The 26,255-nt window shown below is 42.6% G+C and overlaps 1 protein-coding gene across 1 annotated transcript; it reads right to left on the reverse strand.

Annotated features, from left to right (window-relative positions):
- Nucleotides 1-510: 510 nt before the first annotated feature.
- On the reverse strand, nt 511-22,470 carry zgc:92275 (cholesterol 7-desaturase nvd). The gene is made up of 7 exons (XM_064354505.1): nt 21,800-22,470; nt 13,458-13,646; nt 11,411-11,589; nt 10,767-10,892; nt 10,533-10,652; nt 7,492-7,668; nt 511-5,074 (listed from the first exon to the last, which is right to left on the reverse strand). The coding sequence occupies exons 1-7, from the start codon at nt 22,221-22,223 to the stop codon at nt 4,913-4,915; spliced, it is 1,377 nt and encodes a 458-aa protein (XP_064210575.1). The 5' UTR covers nt 22,224-22,470; the 3' UTR covers nt 511-4,912.
- Nucleotides 22,471-26,255: the final 3,785 nt, after the last annotated feature.

Raw genomic sequence — 26,255 nt, forward strand, 5'->3', positions numbered from 1 at the left:
TTGGCGCATTGCTGTTGCCCTGTGGCATTAGACGAGCAATGCTCAAATTGGGATGATGCAAGCAAGCTGCGGGCTAAAGTGTTGTCTGTTGAGCAAAAAAAGCAGGTGAACAGCGTTTCTTTTTCTTCTGCTAAAAGAAGGGCAGACTAATTTGGGAGCTCTCACCACAGGCCTCAGAAGGTTGCCACACACTGCCAAGGTTGCAGTTATCATCCAGACAGGTTCGTAACAGATGTAGCAGCAATTATCAAATTCACAATGTGGACTGGAGAGGTACCTTCTCACTGGTGGCCACTAGAACCTACTGCACAGCTTGTATCAAGGTTTCAGTAGTAGCAGGCTACTGCAAAGCATTTTGGGATTGGTAACAATTTCCTGGTCAATTAAAAAAGAGAACAACAAAACTTACAAAATATAACACATTTTTACAATTAAAAAACAAATCAACATTAACATAATACTAATACCTGTATTGCTGTCAGCAAAAAACAAACACAAAAATAAGCAAAATAAGGACATAAAAGAAAACTAGTTTATTTAAAATTTTTGTGGAATACAATTTACTACCAATTTTTTTTTTCTCAGATACATTGTTTTACAGGCTTCATATTCATAGATCTAGTCAAAATTCAGTTGTTACTGATTCTTAGACATGGGCACTCGCAATTCATTTCATCTTGTTGGTAAACCACAATGTAAATTCAAATCATATAAGTTTGCTACAGTCATTTGGCAACAAACCAAACACTTTTTTTTTTTAATCCTGCAGAGGTAAACTAAAAATGTAAAATTAGTTCAAAGTACTGTATAAGTAACCACCATTAACTGATTACCTGTACAATTTGTAAAACACAATCTGCTGTTTCCCTATCAGTTCATTATTTCATAAAAGGGACATTCTGTGAGGAGTGTGGACAGCACAAACAAGTAGGCTAATCACAGGACATTCAGACTGGAACAGAAGAATAACTGAAACTATACAAAAAATAAATGTAATGAACGATATATGTTCCAAATGTAAAGCTGAGCTTAAGATAAATAAATACATAAACAGACATATATGAAAGCACTGCGTGCTGTCTGGTCATATATAACATTCAGAGTACGTGAAATATGAATTTTCTCCCGTAAATGTATATCGAATGGGACAGTTTAAAGAACATGAGACGGCGCGGAGTGCGAGGCGCGTGCCTTTCGTAACCGAACTGGTCCTGCGGCCCAGCTGTGCGTCCGCTAAGCAGGTGCTCAGATGCGCTTGCCTGTCAGAAGTGCCACCGTGCTGAGCGGCTCGTTGCCCTGGTAAATGTCAGTCATGTTGCTCGGGAGAGCCAGAGCCATTGAAGACGACGGCTCAGCAAGCTGTTCCGCCATTGCAAACACGGGCCTGGGAAACAGCTCAAAAGCATTCGGTGATTTAAAAGGCACCGCAGGCTATTTGCTACAGAATAAAAGCCATTTCTTTCCCATAAAACTCTTATTTACATTTAATCAAACTGGGCTGCGAGATATATTTTACATTTCCTGGAAAGGGGAAAATAAGCATTTGTGAAAGAAAGCCTCAAGGGAATCAAGTAATAAAGCTTTTAAATAAACAAAAAATAAATCAATTAAAAAATCAAATATGAATTACGATAAAGCCTTTCACAAAATAATTGTTGGGACTGGTAGCTTCTTGGCATGTCCAGCTAAATGCTTTTCCTGGGTTTGTTTTTCTCACAGACTCACTATATATAACCTCTGTAAAGTGGCACGCTTCAGTCCAGATGACAAGTATATCAGATGCAAATCTAACAGCTTCTGTATATCATTAGAACATGAAACACTTGGCACATGCTCCCTTAATTAACATACTGCACACTGACAAAGATGCAGAGAGAGAGAGAGAGAGACAGGTCGAGGGACAGACATGGGGATTGGGAGAGAATGAGAGACAGTGAACACACTGGTACACAACAGGATGGGAGAATCTGCAGTATTACCCCACAGGGAGTCCCAAATACTGGGACAGACATTCAAACTACAACCTATAGGGGGATAATTACATGTCCTTCAGTCGCAATGGACAGGTGGACAGGCTCAAAAATCCCTCAGACATTCTTCAATTCCCTTATTAATCAGCAAAATAGGTATTGGCATTCACAGAGCCCCAAATGTATTGAAATCAGGGACTGAGAGTCAAAAATCCTCATGGAACTTACAGCGACAAAGTATACCTTTAGAGGTATACTATGCAGGGCTTTCACCTGGAAAATATCATAAAATAACCACACCTAGTCATATGTATGATGCACACAGGCAATCTCTGTTTTTGCGCACATTTTGCGCACTCCTCTGCCTGTATGTCATCTTCTAAGATGTGTTTGGATGTTTCTGTGTATGATGCTCTTTTCTGTGTGGCGGTGGGTGGGTGTGGCTACATAGCCCATGGAGTGGGATCAGGTTTTAGCAGAGCATTTGTAGCTAGCTAGCAACTGAAATGGCAGACGTGATGAAGCACAAGTACAGCGAAGTGAAACGACAAGCCACAGGGCTCGTTCAAAAACCAGAGTCAGCCTTGTAATTGCTTTTCCTCGATGGCAACAGCTATCAAATAATGGAGATATTAAAATAAAAACAGCATATAAAGGGATATAAAATATAATAATGGGGGTGAGTTGGCAGGGTTGAGGACAGAGGAAACTGCTTTGATTGTAAACACAGGACCACATCGAGGATTAAAAAATCCTGCATAATATGCCTTTAAATATTAAAATTTAAGGTAAAAATAAAATTCTTGCAGTTACACAGTGATAATAATAATAATAATAATAATAATAATAATAATAATAATAATAAATTCATGTGCATAGAACCTTCCACAAGGAAGCTCATTTCAGCCATCACTGTGTCGCAGCCATCTGCCGGCCATTTTGTGCCAGAACCCTGTAATCATATCAGCTGAAGAAGAGGGAGGGAATTATTAAGGCAGTCAACCAAGGGACGATAAAATGGGCAGACTGACACTGCTGGGTTGTAAATTTGGCCAGGACAAAGGGAACACTCTCCCCACTCTTTGCAATAAGTGGCACAGGACTTTTAATGGCCGCATCAGTCAGGACTGTGGTTTAATATATCTGAAAAAGATCTTTATCAACAGGGGTGGAAAATCCAGGTTCAGAATTCAAAAATACTCTGCAGTATTTTGATCCAATCATCTGGATTAGGTAATTAGCACAGTTCTTCAGCCAGGAGGCAGAACTAAGTTCAGGGGTGGAAGAAACACATGGCAGGACTTTTGAATTCTGACTCCTAGACTTACCACCTTTGCTCATTGAGACAGAATTTCCATCACTGTACAGGAACACTATATAGTCAGCTTTCTCCAGGGGGAAGACTACCCCCTACTGGCCCGTCAATATCACTTCAGGCATCAACAAAGAGCTTTCCCAGGGGGTTTGCAACCTAGCGCATAGTAACCAAGAGCAGTCCTGCTTAGATTCAGGCAACATGCAGGAAAAATCTTTTGATTTACCTGACGCCACCAAGGGAAGTGGTAGGTCGATTTTTCAAGTTGAGTACTGCTAGCAGAAGGAGGAGGCATAGGTAGGGTGGATATTTTGGTTTTCAAAAAAAGAGGACAATGATGGGCAGGCACGATGAACATATCAGGCCATTATTTATATGATTAATCAAACAAGCAAACCTAACCAGATATTTTCGGGAATTTAGAAATTCCGCCCGGACAGATATTTATTGTCTGGGAAAAAAAGGACGTCCGGTCAAACTAAGCATATGGGTAAATTAGTTCAGGATATTCTGCACTGATATCAGGAAGAATGCTTTTATGTAGAAAGTCAACGTGTGGAATCGTTTGGCAGGTCACGTAGAGGCAGAAACCCTTTGGCCATTCAAATCCAGGCTCAACGCAGTTCTGAACACCCTAGACTGCAGATAAAGGTGAGCTCATCACTTATTCTTTTGTTTAGTTTTGTTGAGCTTAAAATTGTGGTCATGGACTTACAAGGATTTTGAGATATAAAGTAAAAGATAATGACGTAAGAAGAGTGAGGAGGAACAGAGAGGTTACACACGTTCAGTATATAACGCTCCCACTGCTTGGCTAGAATAATTATGCTGGGTTTTCGGGCAGAACCTCGGCGCAATATACGGCTGGAATGTGGCCCCATTATTACAGTCATAAAGGGAGGTGAACCAGACACTGCGCACCCATGTGTCTCATTAAATGAACAAAAGATAATATCACCGCAGGGCAAGGACAGATCCTTCCCATTTCCTGTCTCAATCATGTTCGTCCCCTTTCTGTCACCCTCCGGGCCCTGTTGCCATCCCTCTCTGTTCCCTCTATTTTATACCGGGACTCTCTTTCTATGTCCTCCTCATCCTCCCATCTTCTCCACTCGCTCTCTCTCTGTCTTCCCTCTCTATCTGTTCCCCTGACTTAGTCAGTGAAATTGTCCTTGATATAGCTCTCCAAAGAAAGGTACTGTCACAAAGCTCTACAAATGTGGCATCTCATTTACAAAGAATTATGAAAGGACCTATGGACAAAACTCACAAGACTGGGAAAGTTTGCAGTTATGTATTGAGAGATATTATATGAATCATTTGCTCTTGGGAGAAATCCCATTAAAAAGAAAAAAGAAGTTAAAACTCTCCTTGCAGTTTATGAGGAAAGTGGAAAATTTCCTGGTGGTTCCCTGATGACAACTAAAGGTAAAAGTAGGTGCAAATCAACTTTATCTAACTTTCACAAGAGTTCTGTTTTCTCCCTCGGTCTCTCCCTCTCGTACCTACTTTTCTGAACATGCTTTCTCTCTTTCCCTCTCACCATCTCTCCCTGCCTGAAGTTCCAGCTTGTGCCCTGCCTCGCAATCTCCCAGCAGGCCCCTCCTTCTGGACCGGGGGTGAAAGGTCACCAGTCCAGCGAGTCGTGCTGGTAGCGCAGTCGGGGGCTGTTCTCGCTGTAGAACTGGCTGAACCAGCGCCGGTGTCTCTGGATGGACGAGTCCTCCTTCACCAGCATGGGCCTGGAGATGTACGTCTTATTGTTCCAAATCATCACGTCCCGCTCGAACTGCCAAAGAAGCACAAAGCCTTGCCTCAGATTAAAAGTTTAATCCAAAGACCTGTACCGTGAGACCCCCTCCTGAGGTCAGAGGCGTGCTGCTCCTGGGGTTGGCTGTTGCCAACATTCCAGCGGCGATCAATTATTCACACCGGAGCGAGCTTCCCCGTGTGTGCCTAGGGGGCCTCTGCTTCCAGACAGCCACTTAACGAAAACTGTCTTGATTGAATCAGTTTATCTCCCCTCGGCTGTTCTGAGCATTAGCGGCTGGAGATGACGGAGACAAACCTCCAGGTCTGGAAATGAACATCCCTGGCTTGCATTAGAGAAGTGTGTGGGATTGAGGGCGAGACAGTAGGGACAGTATTGTCCTTAAAAGCCCTGGCACATTAAGCTGAGTGTTGGGAACTCTATGGACCACTCCATGTCTGGATGAGTTAGCATTTAGCCTCACTCACAGTGAGCAAATCCACCAGTATAGTGCTCCTGGGTCCCCCCCATAACTATGTGAGCATTACACAACTGGCACTCTGCCACTAATCATTTCTGGCCTTAACTCTGGATGTTGTAATTCTGTTGGGTAGACCATTAAATTGTGTTGAATAAAACATTTTATTTTCCAACTGTTCCTCCTTAAAATGTACTCAAATGCATGTCCATTCATTTTTTAGTTTTTTTACAAATGCATTTACAGAGCCAAAGCAAAAACTTCAAGTGAACATGTAACTAGCATAGCTGTGATGTCTATCAGAGGCCGAAAGTTCAGGTGTCGGAAAGTAAAAGCCATGGGTTTCTTCCACCCACGAACTCAACCAGCTGATTTCACAAATTTGCTCTATCGTCTGGCAGGAGAATTGTGCTGATTTGCAAATCCAGGTGATTGGAGCAAAATACTGTGGAGGAATTTGACTTACTGAACCTGTACTTTCCTCCTCTGTCTATTTACCACTCAGTGTGGAGTTTAAATGTTACTGCAGGCTTAAGGCCCAGATCTACGTAATGATCTCAGAGTTGCATCACTGAGGAGAACAGAATTACCCGAATGACTAGAACACTGAGGAGAACAGCAGGGTTTTCCCCTGGGTGAGACTAGCATTACGTATCCTGTTTCAGGTAAAGGCTTTCACAACTAACTGACACTCTAGCTACCAATATAAAATATGAACTTTATAGACGACAAATGAGCGGCACGCATGCAATGCGTAAAGCAAGTTCTGTCAGGAAACCCAAAATTTCAGCCAACCAATCGGTCGGCCCCAGTAACCGCATACTCGCACATTTCCACAATCAACCAAACCAATTGCATATACACGACACTTTTCTCTTACCCATCCAATCACAGGCACACATCACCAATGGAGTGCCTTTTTAAATCAACGATCAGACCTCTCGGCGCTGCTGCTCGCCTACGCTGCTCTGCATGCTTCACAGCTGCTGCTCAGAACTGCGCTCACCCTCCACCACCCCCAGCACTACCTGTTGTTTGGATCTGTTTCTAGATACTGGGGGCTGTTCTGGTATTCCTGCTGTTTAGCAGCGGAGACGTATAGTACTCCCTTGTTAGACAGGGTAGTGCACGCTGGCGCCTGCACTAATACCAGAAGCAGATCCATTCAGTACCAAACCAAAAAGGCATTTGCATATTCATGTAAATATTTTAATATGTGAGTTGTCCTGATTGAACTTTATTAAATAGCCTGTTGGTAAAGGGCACTGAACAGATGCTAACCATGTCAAAGGAATGTGAATCTTATTACTTTAATGAGACACATGGGAATCGGAGACACATGCTGCAACTGACCTTGCATGGCATTTCCTCTAACAGAGCATAAAACAGCAGCAAATACAGAAATGTTGACAAAAGTTGAAAGACATTCATTTGGACCAATACTTTCCACTGAAATAAGTCCTGAATTGATGTGATTGGGTAATATTAATAATGAACAAATAAAATACTTCCACTAGGTAGTATGTGTCAGAATCTCATGGGTTGAAAGCAGTTTAGAATATGCGGCAAAATGCAGAGATGTTGGGTAACTGGCTAGCACTTTATCTCGTTAGCACTTTTTCAGCAAGTCCCCCTCTACCCTGCCCCTAGTCAGCATCTTTCTGGGAGAAACACTGAGCAGAGTTACCTGAATGACTAGAACAGTTACCTGACTGAGGAGAACAGAGATACATGATTATCTAGAACATTTACCTGACTTAAGAGAACCAAGTTACCTGAATGACTAGAACAGTTACTTGACTGAGGAGAACAGAGATACCGGAATATCTATAATGGAATTAAGAGAACATAGTTACAGGAATAACTAGGACAGTTACCTCACTAAGGGGAACACAATAAAACACAGTTTACATGACCAAAGGGGAGAACACAGTGGATTTACCTGACTGATGAAAACAGTCACCTGACTGAGCCTTACCTGGATGCATTCGGCCCGCAAGATGAATTTTGGCACCAGCGGCGGAATGCTGTTCTGATAGAAGATGGTGTGAGAGACGCACTGGAGGAGGGGCTCCACTGGGGTCACGCAGTGCATGATCAGCCCACGGCCCAGGAAGCTGTGGTCAAAGAGAAGGAAGACCAGGCCGGGCCCCACCTACAACCACACACATACCGGTTAGAATCACAGCACTCCGGGCCCCACCTACAACCACACACATACCGGTTAGAATCACAGCACTCCAGGCACCACCTACAACCACACACATACCGGTTAGAATCACAGCACTCCAGGCACCACCTACAACCACACACATACCGGTTAGAATCACAGCACTTCTCAGGCCCCACCTACAACCACACACATACCAGTTAGAATCACAGCACTTCTCAGGCCCCACCTACAACCACACACATACCGGTTAGAATCACAGCACTCCAGGCCCCACCTACAACCACACACATACCGGTTAGAATCACAGCACTTCTCAGGCACCACCTACAACCACACACATACCGGTTAGAATCACAGCACTCCGGGCCCCACCTACAACCACACACATACCGGTTAGAATCACAGCACTTCTCAGGCCTACCTATAACATGGACAAACAGACACACAGCGCACATGCAGCCCACATAAACACACCCTCGTAGAAAAACCTACACGTGCACATGCACAAACACACTACACGTGCACATGCACAAACACACTGCCACACATACACACTCTTTCACACACAGTGACACACACATTCTCTCCTATAGGTATGCATGCCAGCATTACTCACATATATGCAGACCCCACCTCCCACACACATACACAAACACACATGAGTCATTCCACCAGAAATGGACTAGGCTGCCGGGCATGTTCTTCAGAATCCCTTCATTTTCAATACACATATGCCTAACCTATCCGTAAAGAATAAAACTGAAGTTAGAGCTCCAGACACCAAATAGTTATTGAGAAATAAATGATGAACGATAATCCAAAATGGCTGCCTTTTTACTGAAGTGTTATTTTCAGATGTCTGTATCTCAGTGACAAACAAAAGAAAAAGAATGCTATTCTTTGTGTAGGATTAAAAGGGGAGCCAATATAAGTTATTCAATCCTCAAAAACTATGCAAAATAATGGTTATACATGCAAACGGTGGTGATGCATCTTCAACAGAAGAAAATATTGGGATATATTTGTTCAGCCTCATTCTTTCATCCTTTCATGGAGATATGCACACAGCTAATTTGTGGAAATGGATATCACCCTTACATAACTCCTTCATGTTAAAATGAAGGAGTTATTTAATTTTTTTTCTACTACAATTTTATAGGTTTTATCCTGTTATAATATCTACTTGAGTTTGCTGTTCTGGTTCATTGTTCCAACAGGAAAACTACACTGTTGTAAACTACTGTCCTGTTTTTAAAAACACAAAGCTTTTAAATATATAATTGTTTTGGGGACGGAACAGAACCTCAGTGTGCAAGATTATACTTCCTACAGTTTATTGTTGTGAAATGCCACCCCCTTTGCTTGTGTTCAAAGAGTGTATCAATACATAATCCATAATCAGGATTAAGAATAAATAGATTTTTACGGTGAAGGAATTCCATATGGATGATGAACTGGTGCACATATCAACATTATATCACCTTGCTTTATTTGTGAATGAGTGTACAATTATGCCCACATATGACTTTTCATTCTTTAAGATTTGTGTTGATCTCATTTTCAAACTTACTACATTCATATTTGGGACAAAATTGTACTTGTTTGTGTTCTTTCCATTCTGTATACTTATACTATTAGTATATAAACTATAAGTTAACTCAGATTTTTATTTCATTCATTTCCTTTAATACTATCAGATAAAAGTGTTAAATCCCCCCAAAGTGGCAGCCATTTTGGAACTTTAGACCTCTGTATCAGTTAAACTATGCACAATACCATATCTAAAATTCCGTTTTATTCATTTTAATACACAAAGATGGCCTGAAACAAATATGAGGAAAATTGTAAAAATAAGCATGTAAAAAATCCCAGATGAATTCTGACGGAAAGACCCACTTACTCGTTCTCAAACATACACATACTCTCACACAAACCCACACAAACGCTTTGCACATACACAACACCGGACGTTTACAAATAGTAGCGTAGCAACATTTACGCCATCTGTTAACAACTATTGACAACAATGGTGCAAAGCTTCCAGCTTTTGTAGTGTACCATTATGCTCAATTAAGAAATCAAAACAAGTATTTGACAGCACATGAGCGACAAATTAATTAATGTTTACCAGAGGGGAAAATGACCCTAAAGCTAGCTGGCTAGCCTGTTCTGATCATTACTAACATTAAAATATAAATGATTCTTCTATTTTACAAACAAACTTTATGCAAACACAGAACCTACTGAAAAAAAACGAGTCACACCTGCGCTGTTTGTTGCAGAAGTGCAAACGACAAATATATTAACGTCAAGTGTAACACAACAGCAGGAAAAACAGCTGGCAGAAGTGCTGTTCCTTGCTCCAAAATCACAAGCACCTTCACAAGCAATTCCTGCGAATAACACTGCCTTATTTTCTATTGTGCTTCATGGTGCTGTTGTCTCATCATTTCACAGATCGGGCTCTACTGGGTTCGATCTAGGGCTTGTCAGGCTGGTTCAGGGCCTCTTTTCTAGCTCGATGCAGATCTCTAGCACACACGCACTGCACACACACACACACACACACACACACAGTCTTACTCATGCAAACATGCCTGCACATGCACTCCCTCATTCTCAGAGAGATTATCACACTGTTTCTTTTCTGACCTCACTGTCACCAGGATTCAGCAGAATCCCCATCTGCAGCAAGCCTTAAAAGGCCTCAGTATTTCCAGTCTGCTGTTTTGCACTCACGCCAATATCCATTCAGAGGACATGGGGCCTGGGTTTATGTCTAAAGCACTGCATAATTTAGAGCTCACAGCTGGCCCCAATCAACACCCTTGCCCTGTTGTACGCACCTGTCTGGCCACCACATCCAGGTCCAGCAGTGGCCACCGCCGGCCGAACACAGTGAGCGCATGTTTCACTAGCATCTCAGAGCAATGTAGGTTGGGTTCCGGCTCTGGTTTCCAGTCCACCTGTCCAAATAACACAGAATTCACCCATCTCGAAGGGAGTTCTCTCCATAAATAAGAAAATAAAAAGCTGTGCAGTTTCAAACAGTCCTGGACATCGCCCCCTGCTGGTCTCACCTTCCAGTCGTGACGCACAAACTCCCAGGTCTTGCTGTTGGTGTAGCGGAGGTCCACGCCGCTGACGATGCCTGGCGTGTGCAAGTGTGCCAGGTGGGCAATGTCAGCCGCATTCTCAGGAATCTCCTGCAGAGGGCAGTCAAGGTGACAGAGAGGAGGAGAAGGCGAGTTGGTGGTGGTGGAAACACAAAGCATGATGATTGCCACGGTACTGAAGCTATCGCATTCCCTCAATCACTTGCATAAGGTTCTTTCAAAACAAAGAATCAGTATCCTATGACTACTACTACACTCTCCACCTATCCCAAGCATGGCACTGAACGCATCAACCCTTGATTACACACACAGTGGAAACATACAAACAACACGCAAACAGCATAAACAACACAAATATGCATATTCATACGGTATACATGTACACACACTGATATGAAAACATTTACAGAAATGTACATATTCATGTTCAAAAACACATACACACACACACAACACAGACATGCTTATATGCGCACACACAATCGCACACACCCAAGAATTCACGTGCCCATGTTTATGCGTGTATGCACCACAGAACACAAAAAAACAGCAACACACGCTCACACATATACACACACGGACATACGCGCGCGCAGGGACACACGGACCTCAATGTGCGCGTTGATGAAGTGTTCGGTGCGGCCGCGGTACACCCACTCCCCGCGCGTGATCTCCACCTGCTCCGGGACAGTCCAGCTGGGCTCAACACCATCGCAGTGGAACCACACCAGCACCAGCCCGTTCACCTCACGGCTGGGCCAGCAACGCACCTTTGCAAACTCCGGGACTGGGACAGGTACATCACACAAAAAAAAACTAAAAATTCAACTAAAGTTAAACAACAAATGAACACATCAAGCTGACAAAAAGGTTCAACTCAACAACTGTACACAATATAAATTCAGCCCATTTGTTCATTACAGCCAGGCCACGAGGTATTGTAATCACTGCATTGAATGATTTCCTTGCAATGCAAGACAAACCTATCACATCAATCCTTGGAAACCTTTAGCTGTGAGAAGGTAAATGTGGGTGTAAATGTGTATAAATGTAAATGTGTAAAAAAGCATAAATGTGGTTGTAGATCATAAGGCCAAATATGAGGGGTCCTAAACCAATAGCCAATAACCCAGAAGCAGCGCGTTGCTGTGGAACCATGTTACAAATGGGGAAACACTATACAGCAAAATAAAGAACAATTACAAGCAAAAACAACATAATTGAATAATTTATACAGAAATTATAAATGAGTCTGGTATAAATGATGAGAGAAATTATTCCTAAACAAATGACTTGTTTAACGTATTAGAGTGTAGCTCCTTTGACTTAGTGTGTGCACCTGCTCACCACCTGCTAACACACATACACACATTGTTTCAACAAAGGGATAGCAGTGGCTAATGAGGAAAACCCCTGTTGGACATGAGCTTGTAGACGGTCGTGTTTGTGGGATTGTGGGTGGCTATATTCTGTTTCAGTATCTGTGTACTTGCACACATAATGTACTTGCACACATGTCTGCAACCATGGTGACATCTGTGGCTGTCTGGCCTGGCAAGTTCACTGTGGCTCTGTGACAGACGAGGTTCCTCCTACATTTCTTTATTTTACAGAAGTTGAATTCCACTGTCATTTTTGAAGAGCTGTGTTCACTAGGAATAGGTGCGAGTAACAGATGGATCGATAACTCGTCCGATACGTGCCTACTCAATTTTTTATTTTCTCATAACAGCTAAGCATGTACAACTATGTTGTTACTTGGTACCATTTATTAATGAATCCAATCCAAAACAGAGGATATTTCTTCATCTAATATGAACAGAGTAACGCAAATATATATTATGAAACGCATGTTTTGATTACAATTATGCTTCTTGTAGGTAAGCTCTTGTATAGGCGGGATGATGTCCCAGGGGCTGAGCATTACGCATGTTGAATGCCCTGCGCTGAAGGAAGTTCCCCGAGGCGAATTTTGGCTGCTACCGCCGTCAATTGTAATGAAAACATGTGTTTCAAAATATGCAACTCCATTGCAATGGAAATGTTGCTTAAGTATTCCAGCAAATATACCATACCTTATATACCTCAGCCAGGTTACCTAATATTAAAATTTGAAAGTTTGATTTTAGGTAAAAATGGTCTCTCAGCATGTTTGCTATCATGGATAGCTAGCATGTCAACTATTTAATTATCTTCAAAACAGAAGCTAAACGATAACGAAATTGAGCTATAAGCTACTCAGTCTTTCATGGACATCAAGCTCACACTGTAATAAGTATAATTTGGCTTAAGAATTTATCGAGTCAGACCAATGCGTTCTAAAAATAGATTATTCCCCATGCTAGGAATCAATTTGGAATTAACCACATTATATGATCACTCTATCTGCAAAAAATTGAAAATCACCATCCCTAATATTTTGCAGAAAAGTATTTGGCAGTTGCATGTTGTGTAACATCAACCAGAAATGACTTAACATCATTACTGTTCTTCCAGTTATGGTGACGGCTATATGTATCACTGTTTAACTGAGAGTAAGAAATTCTTCTTCTTCTTCATTATTATTATTATTATATACTACGAGAAGTTGACATCAGAAGATAAGCCCCCCACCCTTTCCCGGTGACCACTGTTATTAGGTCAGAGGTCAATCACCTTTGTCAGCATAGGGGATCTTCACACACTTCCCATCCTTGCCACGGAACTGCCAGCCATGGAAGGGGCACTCAATGCAGCCTCCGACGACCCGTCCCCCTACCGCCAGGTTGGCGCCCAGGTGTGGGCAGTAGGCATCCACCACGTAGGCCGTCCCGTCTTCAGAGCGAAACACTGCCACCTGCTCACCTGGGGAAGGGAGGGGGAGACAGTCAGGCCAGTCCAGTCACCATTCCCTGCGTGTGATGCCATCATACCTCAGTGGTTCCCAAACCTTGAACCGGATCCAGGTTTTTGATATGTTCCACCTCAAGCACACCAGAAGCAATTAATCAAGCCACAGATTAGTTGTATCAGGTATAGTTGAGGAAGAACACATCAAAAACGTGGATCTGGCTAGGGGTGCCCAAGGAGAGGTTTGTCAACTACTGTCATCGGTGAACCACACCAGCACCAAACCATTCACCTCACAGCTGAGCCAGTAACCAGAGGTGGGTAATCCGGCTTCACAGAGTAAAAAACTGACCATGTATTTTCTCCACCACCATGCACTAAACCAGCTGATTCTGATTAGCATAACTCTTCAGCATGATAGGAGAACTAATTATTGTAATCAGCTGGTTTAGTGCAAGTTGGTGGAGCAAATACATGGTCAGTCTTTTTACTCTTTGAAGCTGGGTTACCCACCTCTGCCAGTAACGCACCTTTTACAAACTCCATCAACAGGACAGGTATGTGACAAAAATAATGGTTTAGGTTGTCCATATTCACTGTTCAAATATATGTATCAAATAATAATAATAATAATAATAATAATAATAATAACAGTTACTGCTCCACCAATTCTCTGAAAATATGCTATGTCACAACTTTAACTGCTAAGCATGTATCAAGCTGTTCACCCACAGATAAGCCATATTCATAGAAGGCAGCATTGCTTGCAGGAGGTGGGCCAAGCTGGTTGGCGCTGGAGAGTCACATGGGACACAGCAACCCTCCAGCTTATTCACCCTCTCCTACTCACTCTCTTTCACCTCCGCCTCTCCTCCGCAAGGTCTTTCACCTCCTCCCCCTCTCCTCCTCACTCTCTTTCACTTCCTCCCCCCTCTCTTCCTCTTACCCACCCTGCCAAGCCATTGCCTCACTGGGAGGATTACCGACTTGAGTCTGGCCTCTGCCAGAGGTTCATCTGCCAGCAGTCTTTCAGAGCCCGGAGAAGCTGGCACTGCGCTTGGTTTTGTCTGGCAGGCTGCTGCATCCCTGTTTAACTCTCCCAAGCTCCTCGGTCTTACCCGTTTCAAACTTGTTTTCGCTTCTCTATGAATCTGTTTTCCTTGCCTGCTTGTATGATTGGCTGCTGTAGTTTTTCACATACTTCTTTTGTGGACTGTTGTTCCTTTCACTTGAAAAAGCTTTGAAAATGGATGAAAACGCTGCAGCAAAAGGACAGTCGCCAGGCATAGATATCTGGCCAAACTTCATCTTTCACTGAGCCACTGAGTCTGAGAAATGCTTTTTGGACCGCATGGATTACTTGACAGTAAGCGTATAACAATTTAACTATTAACTATGAACCTGGTGACCAATTCAGCCTGCAGGTGTAATGAACACTATCCATTACACCTGCTACAGCAGCTCTTACTTAAAGCTGCTGTTGCAATGCAAGTTTCACCTGCTGCACCATACTTACCACGTATACTTAACCCACACATAATACTGTATGAGCCTCTCAGTTCATCGGAATCTGAATGACACAATCAGCCCTTCAGCTGAGAAAGTAAACTGGTTTTTTGTCCACTTGTTCAGCCTCTGTCAATTACCCATTTTATCTGCCATTTCACAATACACGTGCATGATAAATAACAGAAGTCTAACACACTGGCACAATATGCACATATTTTCCCCACCCCGCCTCCCACCCCCTCAGCCCAGGTGTAGGCCTAATTCACACCAATTTCCCAATTATCTGTTTCAAGGGCAGTTTGAGCCACTCCATGTCACTGTGACCCAGCGCTGGCGGGACGGTGAATTATATTTTTCGGGGCAGGTGTCTGGTTTTTGCCAATTCAAGAGCGCTCTTGGAGGGACCATTTGTGGGCACCGTATTCCTGAGAACTCATCAACCATTCATTCACATCTGGGCTGTCAGTCATCACACAGGCATGCTACATTCCAATACCCGTCTGATTAACAGACCGTGGGACTGAACCGTCGATCGTGCAGCTTGCAGTGAACCGTGGCTGAATGGACAGAAAACCATCAATGTGTCATTCTCATAATTACGTCCACAAACCTGCAAGTTTAAAATGAATATTAGCATCACTGAACTGTAATACACTATCTGTCACCTGCTCAATTAGTAATTAATTTGCCTAATTAATTAATCATTTGTAATAGCTAGCTGCAAAGTTTTTATGTTATCTATTTATTCTTTAGAGTACTTAGATATGTTGAGATCTGTCTTTTTCACAAAAGAGCACTCATTACAAAAGTGCAACGAACAACAAAAAATGTGCAAACATATCACATGTCCATGACTCAATATGGACTTGATGTGGACCGTGTTATGGATATCACTGGTCTGGTCTGTATGTTTCTCTATTCAAATAGCCTAGCTCTCGCTCTTTGTTTAATTTTTACAAATTGTATGTATTTTTATGTATTTTATGACAAGCCTTTTATGTTGGCACAGCAACCATAAATTGCAATAACTCATATTTTGCTCTTGAGCTAATAAGACTAATGCAGTACGGGCCAAAAGGATTAGGCCACCAGTGTTTTTTTGTTAAAAAACCTTCGCAAGAGAAGAATATACGGGCATGTGTGTAAATATATGTGCATTTACTAGCCTAAATAGCAAACCAAATTATAAACATTCTTTTTACAATTTCTACCAGCAATAGCACACAAAGATGAGTTTTACTTAAAAGTAATCTCAGACACGACTTTCCTCAAAATAGCCTCCTTTGGCTTTAATTTCAATTTAACAAATTATTGGAAGTTTATCCTCCCCAGTATTTTGTTCCTCACCTCAATTTGCTAAGAAGCACAATTCGTCAGCCAGGGGGTAGAACTAATAAGTGAAATCAGCTGGCTGAGTTCATAGGCAGAAGAAACAAATGGCAGGACTTTTACTTTCTGACCCCTGGACTTTACACCTCTGCTGGTGTGCATGTCAGCATGTGAGTGTGCATGCATGAGAACGTGTGCATGCACACGTTCATGAGCAAGCATGTGTTGATAAGGCAGCTTAGACACAAAAAGCTGAGACTCCTTATTCCCACACACAACAATACCCCTCTCCCCCTACCATGGCTCCTCTAAACAAGGTCACAAGTAGCGAGTGTGCTCACAACTCCAGCTGCCTGCGCATGAGGTCGGCTTTCACCCATGCAATGTAATGAGAAGTGTAAGTGTGCTGGAGGCGGACTCCAAGGTCAGCTGTGTGATCATTTCCAAACACTTATGCAAGAAATGCACACTGTTCACTTTACCACTTCCACCTCTTATCAAAAAAAGACTACAACGGAAAAGTACAGTATTCAAACTGGACAATAACTGCAATAATCTAACTGAAAATTGATCAGATTGATAAAACAATTTTCAGTTTAATCACAATCTCTACAAGAAGTGACAGTCACACCAACTAGTTTCAGTGGGCTTGTCTCCAAAGAGCAACCGCAGGCACTGTACAACAGGTCTAATAATTCACTCCATTCAACAGCATTCCAAATATTCAGAAGACACACCTCAGGTGGCACTCAGATCAAGCTGGAAAGACAGGCCTTTCATTACAGGTTACGCCTACTGAAAGGTTTCCCAGGCACCCTTAACCATCAACTCCACAATCTGGACCCCCACAAACCAAACAGGCTACCAAAGCCAGTTTGAGATTTCTCCACCAAAGGAAAAGAGCCAGGCACACAAAAGGTGCTTCCTTGGCAACGTGCCATGGTAACAGATACCTGCACACAGAGAACAAAGGTAAGTGGGGGTTAGGTTGCTGCTTACTGTGCTTACTGATTTCATGTCACTGTGGCAATGGCCAAAATTGTAGGGAATCTGTAGGTATTAGCAAAGTAGCAGTAGAGCTAAAGGAACACAACTTTAGTAGAAAAAACTGTTTAGCATCTCTCTTCTCAAGAGGAGGAAACCAAACTGCCTGGAAACTGGAAACAGTTCGTAATGGTATCATGATAGCATGAAGCTACACGGGCGAAAGGTAATGAAAACTACATTAACACATTTGTAGAAGTTTGCATAGTTAAAATATATATTATTAAAACAATTATATGTGAAGAACTAAACTGGTCACCGGGGGGCACGACTGCGATCTCAGAACCAGTGGGAAGTCACTTTAACTCATGAATGAGTACAATCTGAAGGTTAAGTTCCCAGCTGAAACAATATACTGCAGTCAGTGTGGCCCTTTACCACCAGAGTGGAGTAGCCCTGCAGACACTGTGGCACTCCGGGGGCTGGGCTGAGCAGCCCTGCACAGGACCACAGCTGAGTAGCCATGTAGGCACTAGACCTCCGACGCCAGGCCTTGTCCTGAAAGGTTCACATCCCAAAAGCCAATTCACAAAGGCTGCAAGGCTTTAGCCTGCAGTGCAGTGATAATTTGATCCATTTCCCTGGTTGCCTGTAAGGGTTCACAGTGTGCTCTGTTGACTCTGCTTCTGCCAGGTCAGCAGCTGCAGGCCTGCAGCATAACTGTTCACAGAGTCCAAATGCCCTTGAGCGACTAATCTGATCCACTTGAAGATCAACTGATCATCTGCAGGATGGCCACACAGTATAACCTGACAGAGAGGGCCATGCCCACAGTGAAGATACATGTACATTTTCTGTGAAATTAATAAAGAATTCTGATAGACTAATTCAATAACCCAATAAATGTTAGCAATAGCATGAGTTTGTTAGCCATGTATCACTAAGAAGGAATACATTAATATTCATTAATATCAATATTAACTTTTTTATATTAGCAAAAATTATCATTTTATTTCCCTGACATTTCACTCAACTAAACTACATGGCCAAAAGTGTGTGGACATCCAACATCTCATACAAAAATAAATGCATTACTATGGAGTTGGTCCACCCTTCGTTGCTAAAACAACCTCCACTCTTCTGGGAAGGCTTTATACTAGATGTTGGAGCACTGCTGCATGGATTCGCTTCCATTCAGACAGAAGAGCATTAGTGAGGTCGGTCACTGATTGGACTATTAGGCCTGGCTCGCCGTTGGCTTTCCAATTGATCCCAAAGGTGTTGGATGGGGTTGAGGTCAAGAACCTGTGCAGGCCAGTCAAGTTCTTCCACACCGTTCTCATCAAAACTACTTCTATATGGACCTCACTGTGTGCCCAGGGACACTGTCATGCTGAAGTAGTTAAGAGCCTTCCCAAACTGTTGGGGAGGCACAGAATTGTCTAGAATGTGATTGAATGCTGTAGCATTAAGAATTGCTTTCACTGGAACCAAGGGTCCTAGTACAAACCATAAAAAAACAGCTCCAGACCAAGGGGTGTCCAGATACTTTTGGTCATACAGTATAGTTCCTCACCATTCTCAGGTTCAGTGAGTTATTGACCAGAATCACAGAAAATCATCCACCCAAGTTAGCAAGTTCATTATCTTCTGTAGTAAGGAATCTTGTATGTATGTGCATTTCTACAGTACAAACTGTAGACTTGTATTGGTTGTGCTGAAAAGTTGCACAGCCTGCTGTAGCTGCCTACAGCTGTTGTGCGATTCTGAAAAGAGGTTGTTTGCAGCCGTTAGGGGGCTAGAGGCAAAAATGTACAGGAGCCAACAGGTATTGTTCTTAGTTGCTCTTGTCTTTTTTATTTGTGTTTAGTGGTGGAACAGGCAACTTTAATTGGTGCTACCCATATTTGTGTCACCTCACTGCCTATTCGCTATAAGCCTATAGCCTTGCCAACTACAAGGGTTTTCAGGAACCTAACCGTCACAGCTGATTTGGGACTGCCATGCATATATCATTCTAAAAAGTAACTTTACCTGCGACCATTAAAACAAATTTTGTGCCTTCATATAAATGACAGGGACACATGGTCTCTGCGGGAGGGAAATGCCTCTTTGTGCACAGTGCGTGAGTAAAATGGTTACATAACTTGAGACATCATCTGTTGCACTGTTGCACAACAGAACACGTCTAAGTCTGAGGTCTAAGTCAACCCGAAGGTTCAACACAATGAAATGGTGCTTAGGGTCTCACAGTACCAACTGTCAGCTAGACATATCCAACCTGGTCCCATAAATTAAGGAGAGGACTCCCTTGCCTTTGGGATGAAAGTTTTTAACATGACTACCAGACATGCGACTGGTCATTACTCGCTGAATCTGAGGCCTCTAAGAGAAGGCAAGAGTGAGGACCCACTACCCAATATGAAAAACATAAACAAATACAGTGTAAAATTATGTGCTATCACAATAAATCAAGATGTCTAAATTGCCCCATAAACCGAGCATAAAATAAGTTTTCCAGTGGTGATGTAGCAGCGGTCACATTTGTGCTTTTTACACAGAAAGAGGCCCAAAGCCCAGGGGAAAATATATACTGTGTTCTATAAACGCAGATATTCTGAGGTGTTTTTTAAAATTACAACTGCCGATGGTCCAGACTTCAACCACAATCAAATAATTACTTCTGTTTCTTTGAGCCAATCATCTTCGGTGTCTGTTTGTGTTGTTTATAAACCATATTTACACAACCGTGATTGCATTGCGTGGTTCAAAGAGGAAGCGCTTAATCTGAATGAACAGTCAAAATGAGTTGTCATACTCGATAGCTTTTTTAAGATAATGCATGAGCTTGTCATCTTTGTATTGTAGCCGATTAAAAATGTATTCCAAAAAAACTCACCTAGTCGGCCTACCCACGTTTTCACCAGCCTGCTCAAATTTTCTCGCCAAACATGAGTAAAAAAAACATAAATCACTCTCAGAGTTCTTTATTATTAGCCTGAGGCAAAATTCCAAATGCCAAAACATCAGCTTCTTTCATTCCGCATCCGTTACAAGGCTCATTATAAAATTAAGAACAACATACATTGTCATTATTGTGAGTTGGCATATTAGGGCAAAAATTATTATTTTAATCAGAACGCAAGTGAATTAGTGTAAAAGGCAGATCTTTAAATGTCCTGTGTCTTCACTGAGTAGCCACGGAGGTGTGTTTGAGTTCCACAATAGTATCAGTCAGAAAGGATCGGGCATCCTCTGATGATTTGCATACCGTACAAGGGAATTGAAATGTAATTGGGTGTATCCATACAACTTAGAATTATGTTGGTACTGTTCCTACAATTGCTACTGGTTTTTGTGGTTCCAGTCCAGAAATTGGCAACCAACAAGACCATTTAAAATTTTCATCCAAATAAGGCAAATTATGATAGTGGGCAAAGGGTAATTCTGGCGTTTCTGCGTCAGCAAGTATTTATCAGTAAACCAGAGCGTGCGGAGATACCACTGATCTCGCAGTACTTCGAGAATACGGCGTTTCAGTGTTCATTGCTGCTCAAGGAATGCTTCCTTCAGGCTTTTCAGTCAAAAGCATGTAGTGTATAGAGCCAGGGATATCCCACTCCGGTATGGCACAATATTGAGATGTCTTGACATGCAGAAACAGAAAGAAGTTAAGCTATATTTAAAAAAATAATAATAACGTCGCATACCATACCACATTACATAATTTCCTAAAACATTGTGAAACGGTGGTGACAAATCTGCGAAGTAGGAAAAAGAGATCAAAGTTCCATGGTAGTAGTGACCTGCCCCGCACAGTGATAACCTGGGATTGGCACGGGTAGCTAGATACAGAAATCAAATTTTGCAGAATCCCCCCTATAAAAATGGGTCAGTCTAGTATCGTCGAAAAATTGAAAAGCTATCTTATACAGTGAGCATTTTAGGCACAAACCGTGAACACGCGAAATTTTGTTTCAGGTAGAGCGCATATACTTGCTGTTTCAGCAATTTATAAATATGCAACGTTGGATTGAGTCCTAGAAATCACCTAAACATGCCGATTTTGCTTGAAGCTAATTCGGGATTTGCCTACTCCGCCAGTTTTATTCTGAATCTATACGTCAGATATAAGTGCACACCTAATACTGTTAGCAGACTGCATAGCCTATAGCCACCATACATGTTCCATTAAATCTTGAAATATAGCTTTAATACAGTTCACTATTAGCCCAACTAAAAATCACTATGTTCTTTATTCATTCATGTCCCATTTAATAAGGCACTAACTGCAGTAACTTGCGGTGTTTCTGGCAAATGTACGATTGGGGGCGGGGGTTACCTACCAAGTAATGTGACATTCTTAACGTCGCCCCGTTCTAGCGTGTGTGAGTCCAGCACTCGATACCAGCCGTTCGGGTACACTGGTGGTAGCTCCCCTGTTTTCCGACGCCTACGCACTTCGTTGGCAACCTGTGCGCGCGAACGACCATCTTCTGCAATATACCCTACTTCGTCGGCCGTCCGGAGCAGCTCCAGGGGAGCGAAAATCAGCCTGTACAGCCAGCCTAATGCCAGTAAGGACACCCCGGCGAGGATGCAGGCAGCAGCTCGGGCTGGCGCACCTGCCAGTCCCGCTTTCCTCCACAGCTCCGGGTATGGAAAACCAATAAACATGTCGGAAGTATCCCGCACGTCTAACACAAGTCCAATGGCCAGACTGATCGCCATCACCGCGATCACCTTGACAAAGCCAGAGCACCGTTCCATCCCGGCGTTGCAGGTTGAGTGACCTCGTGGTGTGCCAGAAACGCTGCCCCCACAGAAAGTGATCGGTGTTTTAAACTACACCGACCAGGATAGATAAAAAACCGCACATCCTCCCGCGTCTCTGTAGATCCACTATACACTGTGCAGGTAGAGTTGCATGTGTTGTTTGGTTTCGTTAGTTACCTGCCTGGGAGTGTTTCCTAACTCCACTGGAGACTGAACTCTCCAATCGCCAGGGAAACGAGACGTGACTTGGGACAGTCGCGCAATCATGGCCACGCCCACAGGCAGAAGGATGAATAAATGCATACGTACAAACATTTTCTGTAAGCCCCGGAAAAAAATTGAATAATACACAAGATTAAATTGTGCTGGACCGCCGTATAACATCAATATGCTATTTTAAATTCATGATTATGATCATGAACAATTACAAAATAATATAATATTGTATCATAAAAATTTTATGAGATTTATTTAATTTGTTACATGTACAGTCCACCCCCCCCCCCCCCCAAAAAAAAATACAATGCCATATGCGAAAAATAAAGATCACATTATATTTCCCAATTCGTATCCTTCTGAGACCTGCCAGAATTTTTTTCTTTAAATTTTAAATGACATAATAGTGTTCGGATGACAAATGAAACAATAAATATTATTTATTGTATTTTATTGAATGTCCATTGTCGTGCAAGTTTTAGAACAGCAGAATATATGGTTGTTGAGATTAAAACCAAAGACTCATGTCCCTACACGGGACGAAAATTAATTGCCTGTCTTTGAGGATACAGCCAGGCCACTGGTGCTTCTTAATTGTTTATTACTACACCCCACCGCTTAACCAAGTTAAAAAATAGCATAAAGTTCAAACTAAGAATCACTGTTTTTATTAACTCCCCAAAGCAACAAATCTCTTTTCTTTTGCCAAAATCAGAGGGAAAGGCATTATCTGCATGGTATAATTTCTGTTTAAAAGCTAGTATGTTCTCCTCCTGTGTCACATATATTTTATATATGGCCTAGTAATCAAGCGTTCAGCTGCATTCTTTACATTAATTTATCTGTCAAATATTAAGCATTCAGGTCAGTTAAATATGGCTTCTTGAAAAAAATATCCACAAAAATAATTATGAGAAGATTATGCATGCAATGAATCAAACAAGTCGCATAGGAGGGAAATTATGCTCTGACAAAGGCATCTCCCTTTCTGAAAGTGTAGCCTACTGAGCAAGAGAAAAGGGCAATGAGGGCAAGTTGGCATAGGTAGATGTCCAATAGTGTACAAAGTGAATCTACAGGTCATTCTTGATGGAGACCTTGCTGATCTTGTTGTTGATCAACAGGTAGTGGCGTCCGGTGCTAGTAAAGGGGGGCCAGGTGGCAGGGACTCCAGACTCTTCTTTGTTGGGGCTACTGTGTCAAGGAGTGATAGGAACACAGGTCAGAGGGAGGAGGGTAAGCTCATAGACCATGGCTGGTAGGAATCTTCTTGTTACTATACAGGAAGCTACTAGGGTTTAGCCCTGGGTTTATATCTTATTTCTGAGAAACTGCAAAGTGGCTGCATTTGGAAACAGGAGGCTGTGATGGAATACAACGGCCACATTCACCCGGTTGTGGCAAAGTTGGTCCAGTAACTGATCATGTGCCCAGAGACATCACGGTGACAAGGGAAGTAGATGAGGGGCGTGAAGAAAGGTTTGTCGAAAATGTACTGCACGTCCTCTGCATGGTCCGCCCCCATCCAGCAGGGGAAGTCAGGGATCTGAGTGGGCATTGTGAAGATTTTTCAGCACGTTTTTGCGCTCCTGCATTAAGAGACAGAGGACAGAGAGAGGTGGTGAAAAAACTGTGGTGGTGGACATCTAAGGTGTTTCTCTGTACAAATATGCACTATGCGTGAAATCAGAGAATGTAAAATGGTGACAGCACGCAGGGTTCACTAGTTTGATGATAGGGCAGGGGCTTAGGTCTCAAATGTTTGTCACTCAGGGAGGTGGGGGCATGATGATGCTCCCTCAAAAGGTGAGGAGGACACACCTCTGCTATTCCAATGAAGACATTTAAAGCAGTGGTGTCAAACTCGTGCCATGGAGGGCCGTGTGTATGCAGGTTTTCATTCCAGCCTCAGATCTTGATTATATAATTAGTTAAATTATTTGCTGAATTAGGGATGCAGGTTTGTGCACAATGGTGACCCGACGTCTATGTGACCCGCATTGTCTACAATAAAATTTTCTTATATTCTGTGCTCAATGCAGTTAAACGCATATGGCTGAATGAGTAATTGGACTCAATTAAGGCAGCATTAATTGGTTGGAATGAAAACCTGCATACACACGGCCCTCCATGGCACGAGTTTGACACCACTGATTTAAAGGGAACTTTAAGGCAGTGGTTCTCAAACTCGGTTCTGGGGGATCCCTGTGTATGCTGGTTTTCATTCCAACCTCAACAGCAATCCCAGAATATTAACAAGCTGTTAATGTTTCTTAATTGGGTGCTTTTCATGTTTTAGAGCTGGGGTCCTCAGTCTTATCCAGAAAGGGCCAGTGTGGGAGCACACACCTTATCCTGATTCTACTAATCAAGGTGCTTAGCAATGACTCTAGTGATTAATGAGTAGAATCAGGTGTGTGCACCCACACTGGCCCTTTCTGGAACCCCAGCTCTGAAACATGAAAAGAACCCGTTGAGGTTGGAATGAAAACCAGCATACACAGGAGTCCCCCAGGATTGAGTTCGAGAACCACTACTTTAAGGAATGTTGAATAGGAACAGGTTGGATCACGGAAAAGAACAGCACTGAACAGCACTGTTTGAACAAAAAAAAATTTAACAGACAGCACGACTCAGCTTTACTGCGCGGGACTTTTATTTTATTTTCCGTATCATTGATACGAAACAAAACCCCTAGTTTGGGTTTTTTACATTCCTTTTTCCTGATCAGGGACAGCTTGAATAAGGGCTTTACTTGCCATATTTGCTGGTGTGCAGGTGAAGGGGCGACTCGGTACCAGGAAGAGGTAGTCCGTCTCGATTTCCACCACGGTCCGCCGTACGGTCTCCTGGTCAGGTTCGGGGACACAGCTTTGAGTGTACGTGCTGAATTAGGAGTTTACGGCCAGCTCCTTTGTCTCCTGTCACCCCTGCCAACAGCTTTTTTAATATCCTGCCTGAAGGGAACACAATGCTATTTCAGAGTCTGATTTCACTATTGTTTTTACCAAGGGGAAATGTGCTCCACATGTCAAATATGGTCACTTCCTTGAACAAACAGGTGCAGAAATAACGACCAGCACATACCAAACAAAGAAGAGCAGTCATGGCCTGAAGGTGGTAATTATGTACAACCACAATTGATTGTGGTTGAATCCCTAGACTGCTAACCTTCCAATTATATGAACTAATTCATAGATCTACTTAAATTATTTACTTTGCAGGACAGCTACTATGGGCATCACTACAGCACTTAATACACAATACATTTATATCATAAGGGACACAATGATTTGCATTTGGTTTGTTTGGTTCAACTAGTGTCACTGTGATTGAACAAGAAATAATGAAAAAAAGAAACATGTAGCAATACATAATTTAGTATGGGAACAAAGAGATAGGCCCTTGCAGATAGGATGGACATGCGTACCCAGTCAAGGCCTCAGAGGGTATTTAAACCAGGCTAGAAGACCAGTGCAGGGTGGGTTGCTGTACCGCAAACTTGTGTTGTGTTTCAGTAACCATCCTGCCGGCCAGTGTGATTACAATAAACTTTTAGTTTCTTCAGTAAAGTGCCACTCCACTTCCTCCAGAGGGAGGCTGGACACACTGGCCTAAATTCACTCTCAGCGAAGTCTCCGTTGAGAAAGAGATATCATATTGGATGAAGCGTAAATAAATAAACACATTTTAATGAAGCGCTCTGTCAGGTCCAGTTTACTGAGCTGTCAGCTGGAACTAAATGCTGCATGCAGTGGGCTGTGGCTTATCTTGCTTAAGTGCTAGCTCAGCGCTGTGGTCATGGCAGTG

Source organism: Anguilla rostrata, chromosome 10 (genome assembly GCF_018555375.3).
Source record: "Anguilla rostrata isolate EN2019 chromosome 10, ASM1855537v3, whole genome shotgun sequence".
Taxonomy (NCBI): Eukaryota; Metazoa; Chordata; class Actinopteri; order Anguilliformes; family Anguillidae; genus Anguilla; species Anguilla rostrata.

Bases quoted from the DNA above. Each gene is read 5' to 3' on its own strand.
- zgc:92275 (XM_064354505.1), bottom strand. From the start codon at position 22,223: ATGGAACGGTGCTCTGGCTTTGTCAAGGTGATCGCGGTGATGGCGATC. The intron at 10,653-10,766 runs GTGAGACCAGCA...TTATTTGGACAG, and splicing joins TTGTGCGTCACGACTGGAAG to GTGGACTGGAAACCAGAGCC. The intron at 7,669-10,532 runs GTGCGTACAACA...GTGTGGTTGTAG, and splicing joins TGGATGTGGTGGCCAGACAG to GTGGGGCCCGGCCTGGTCTT.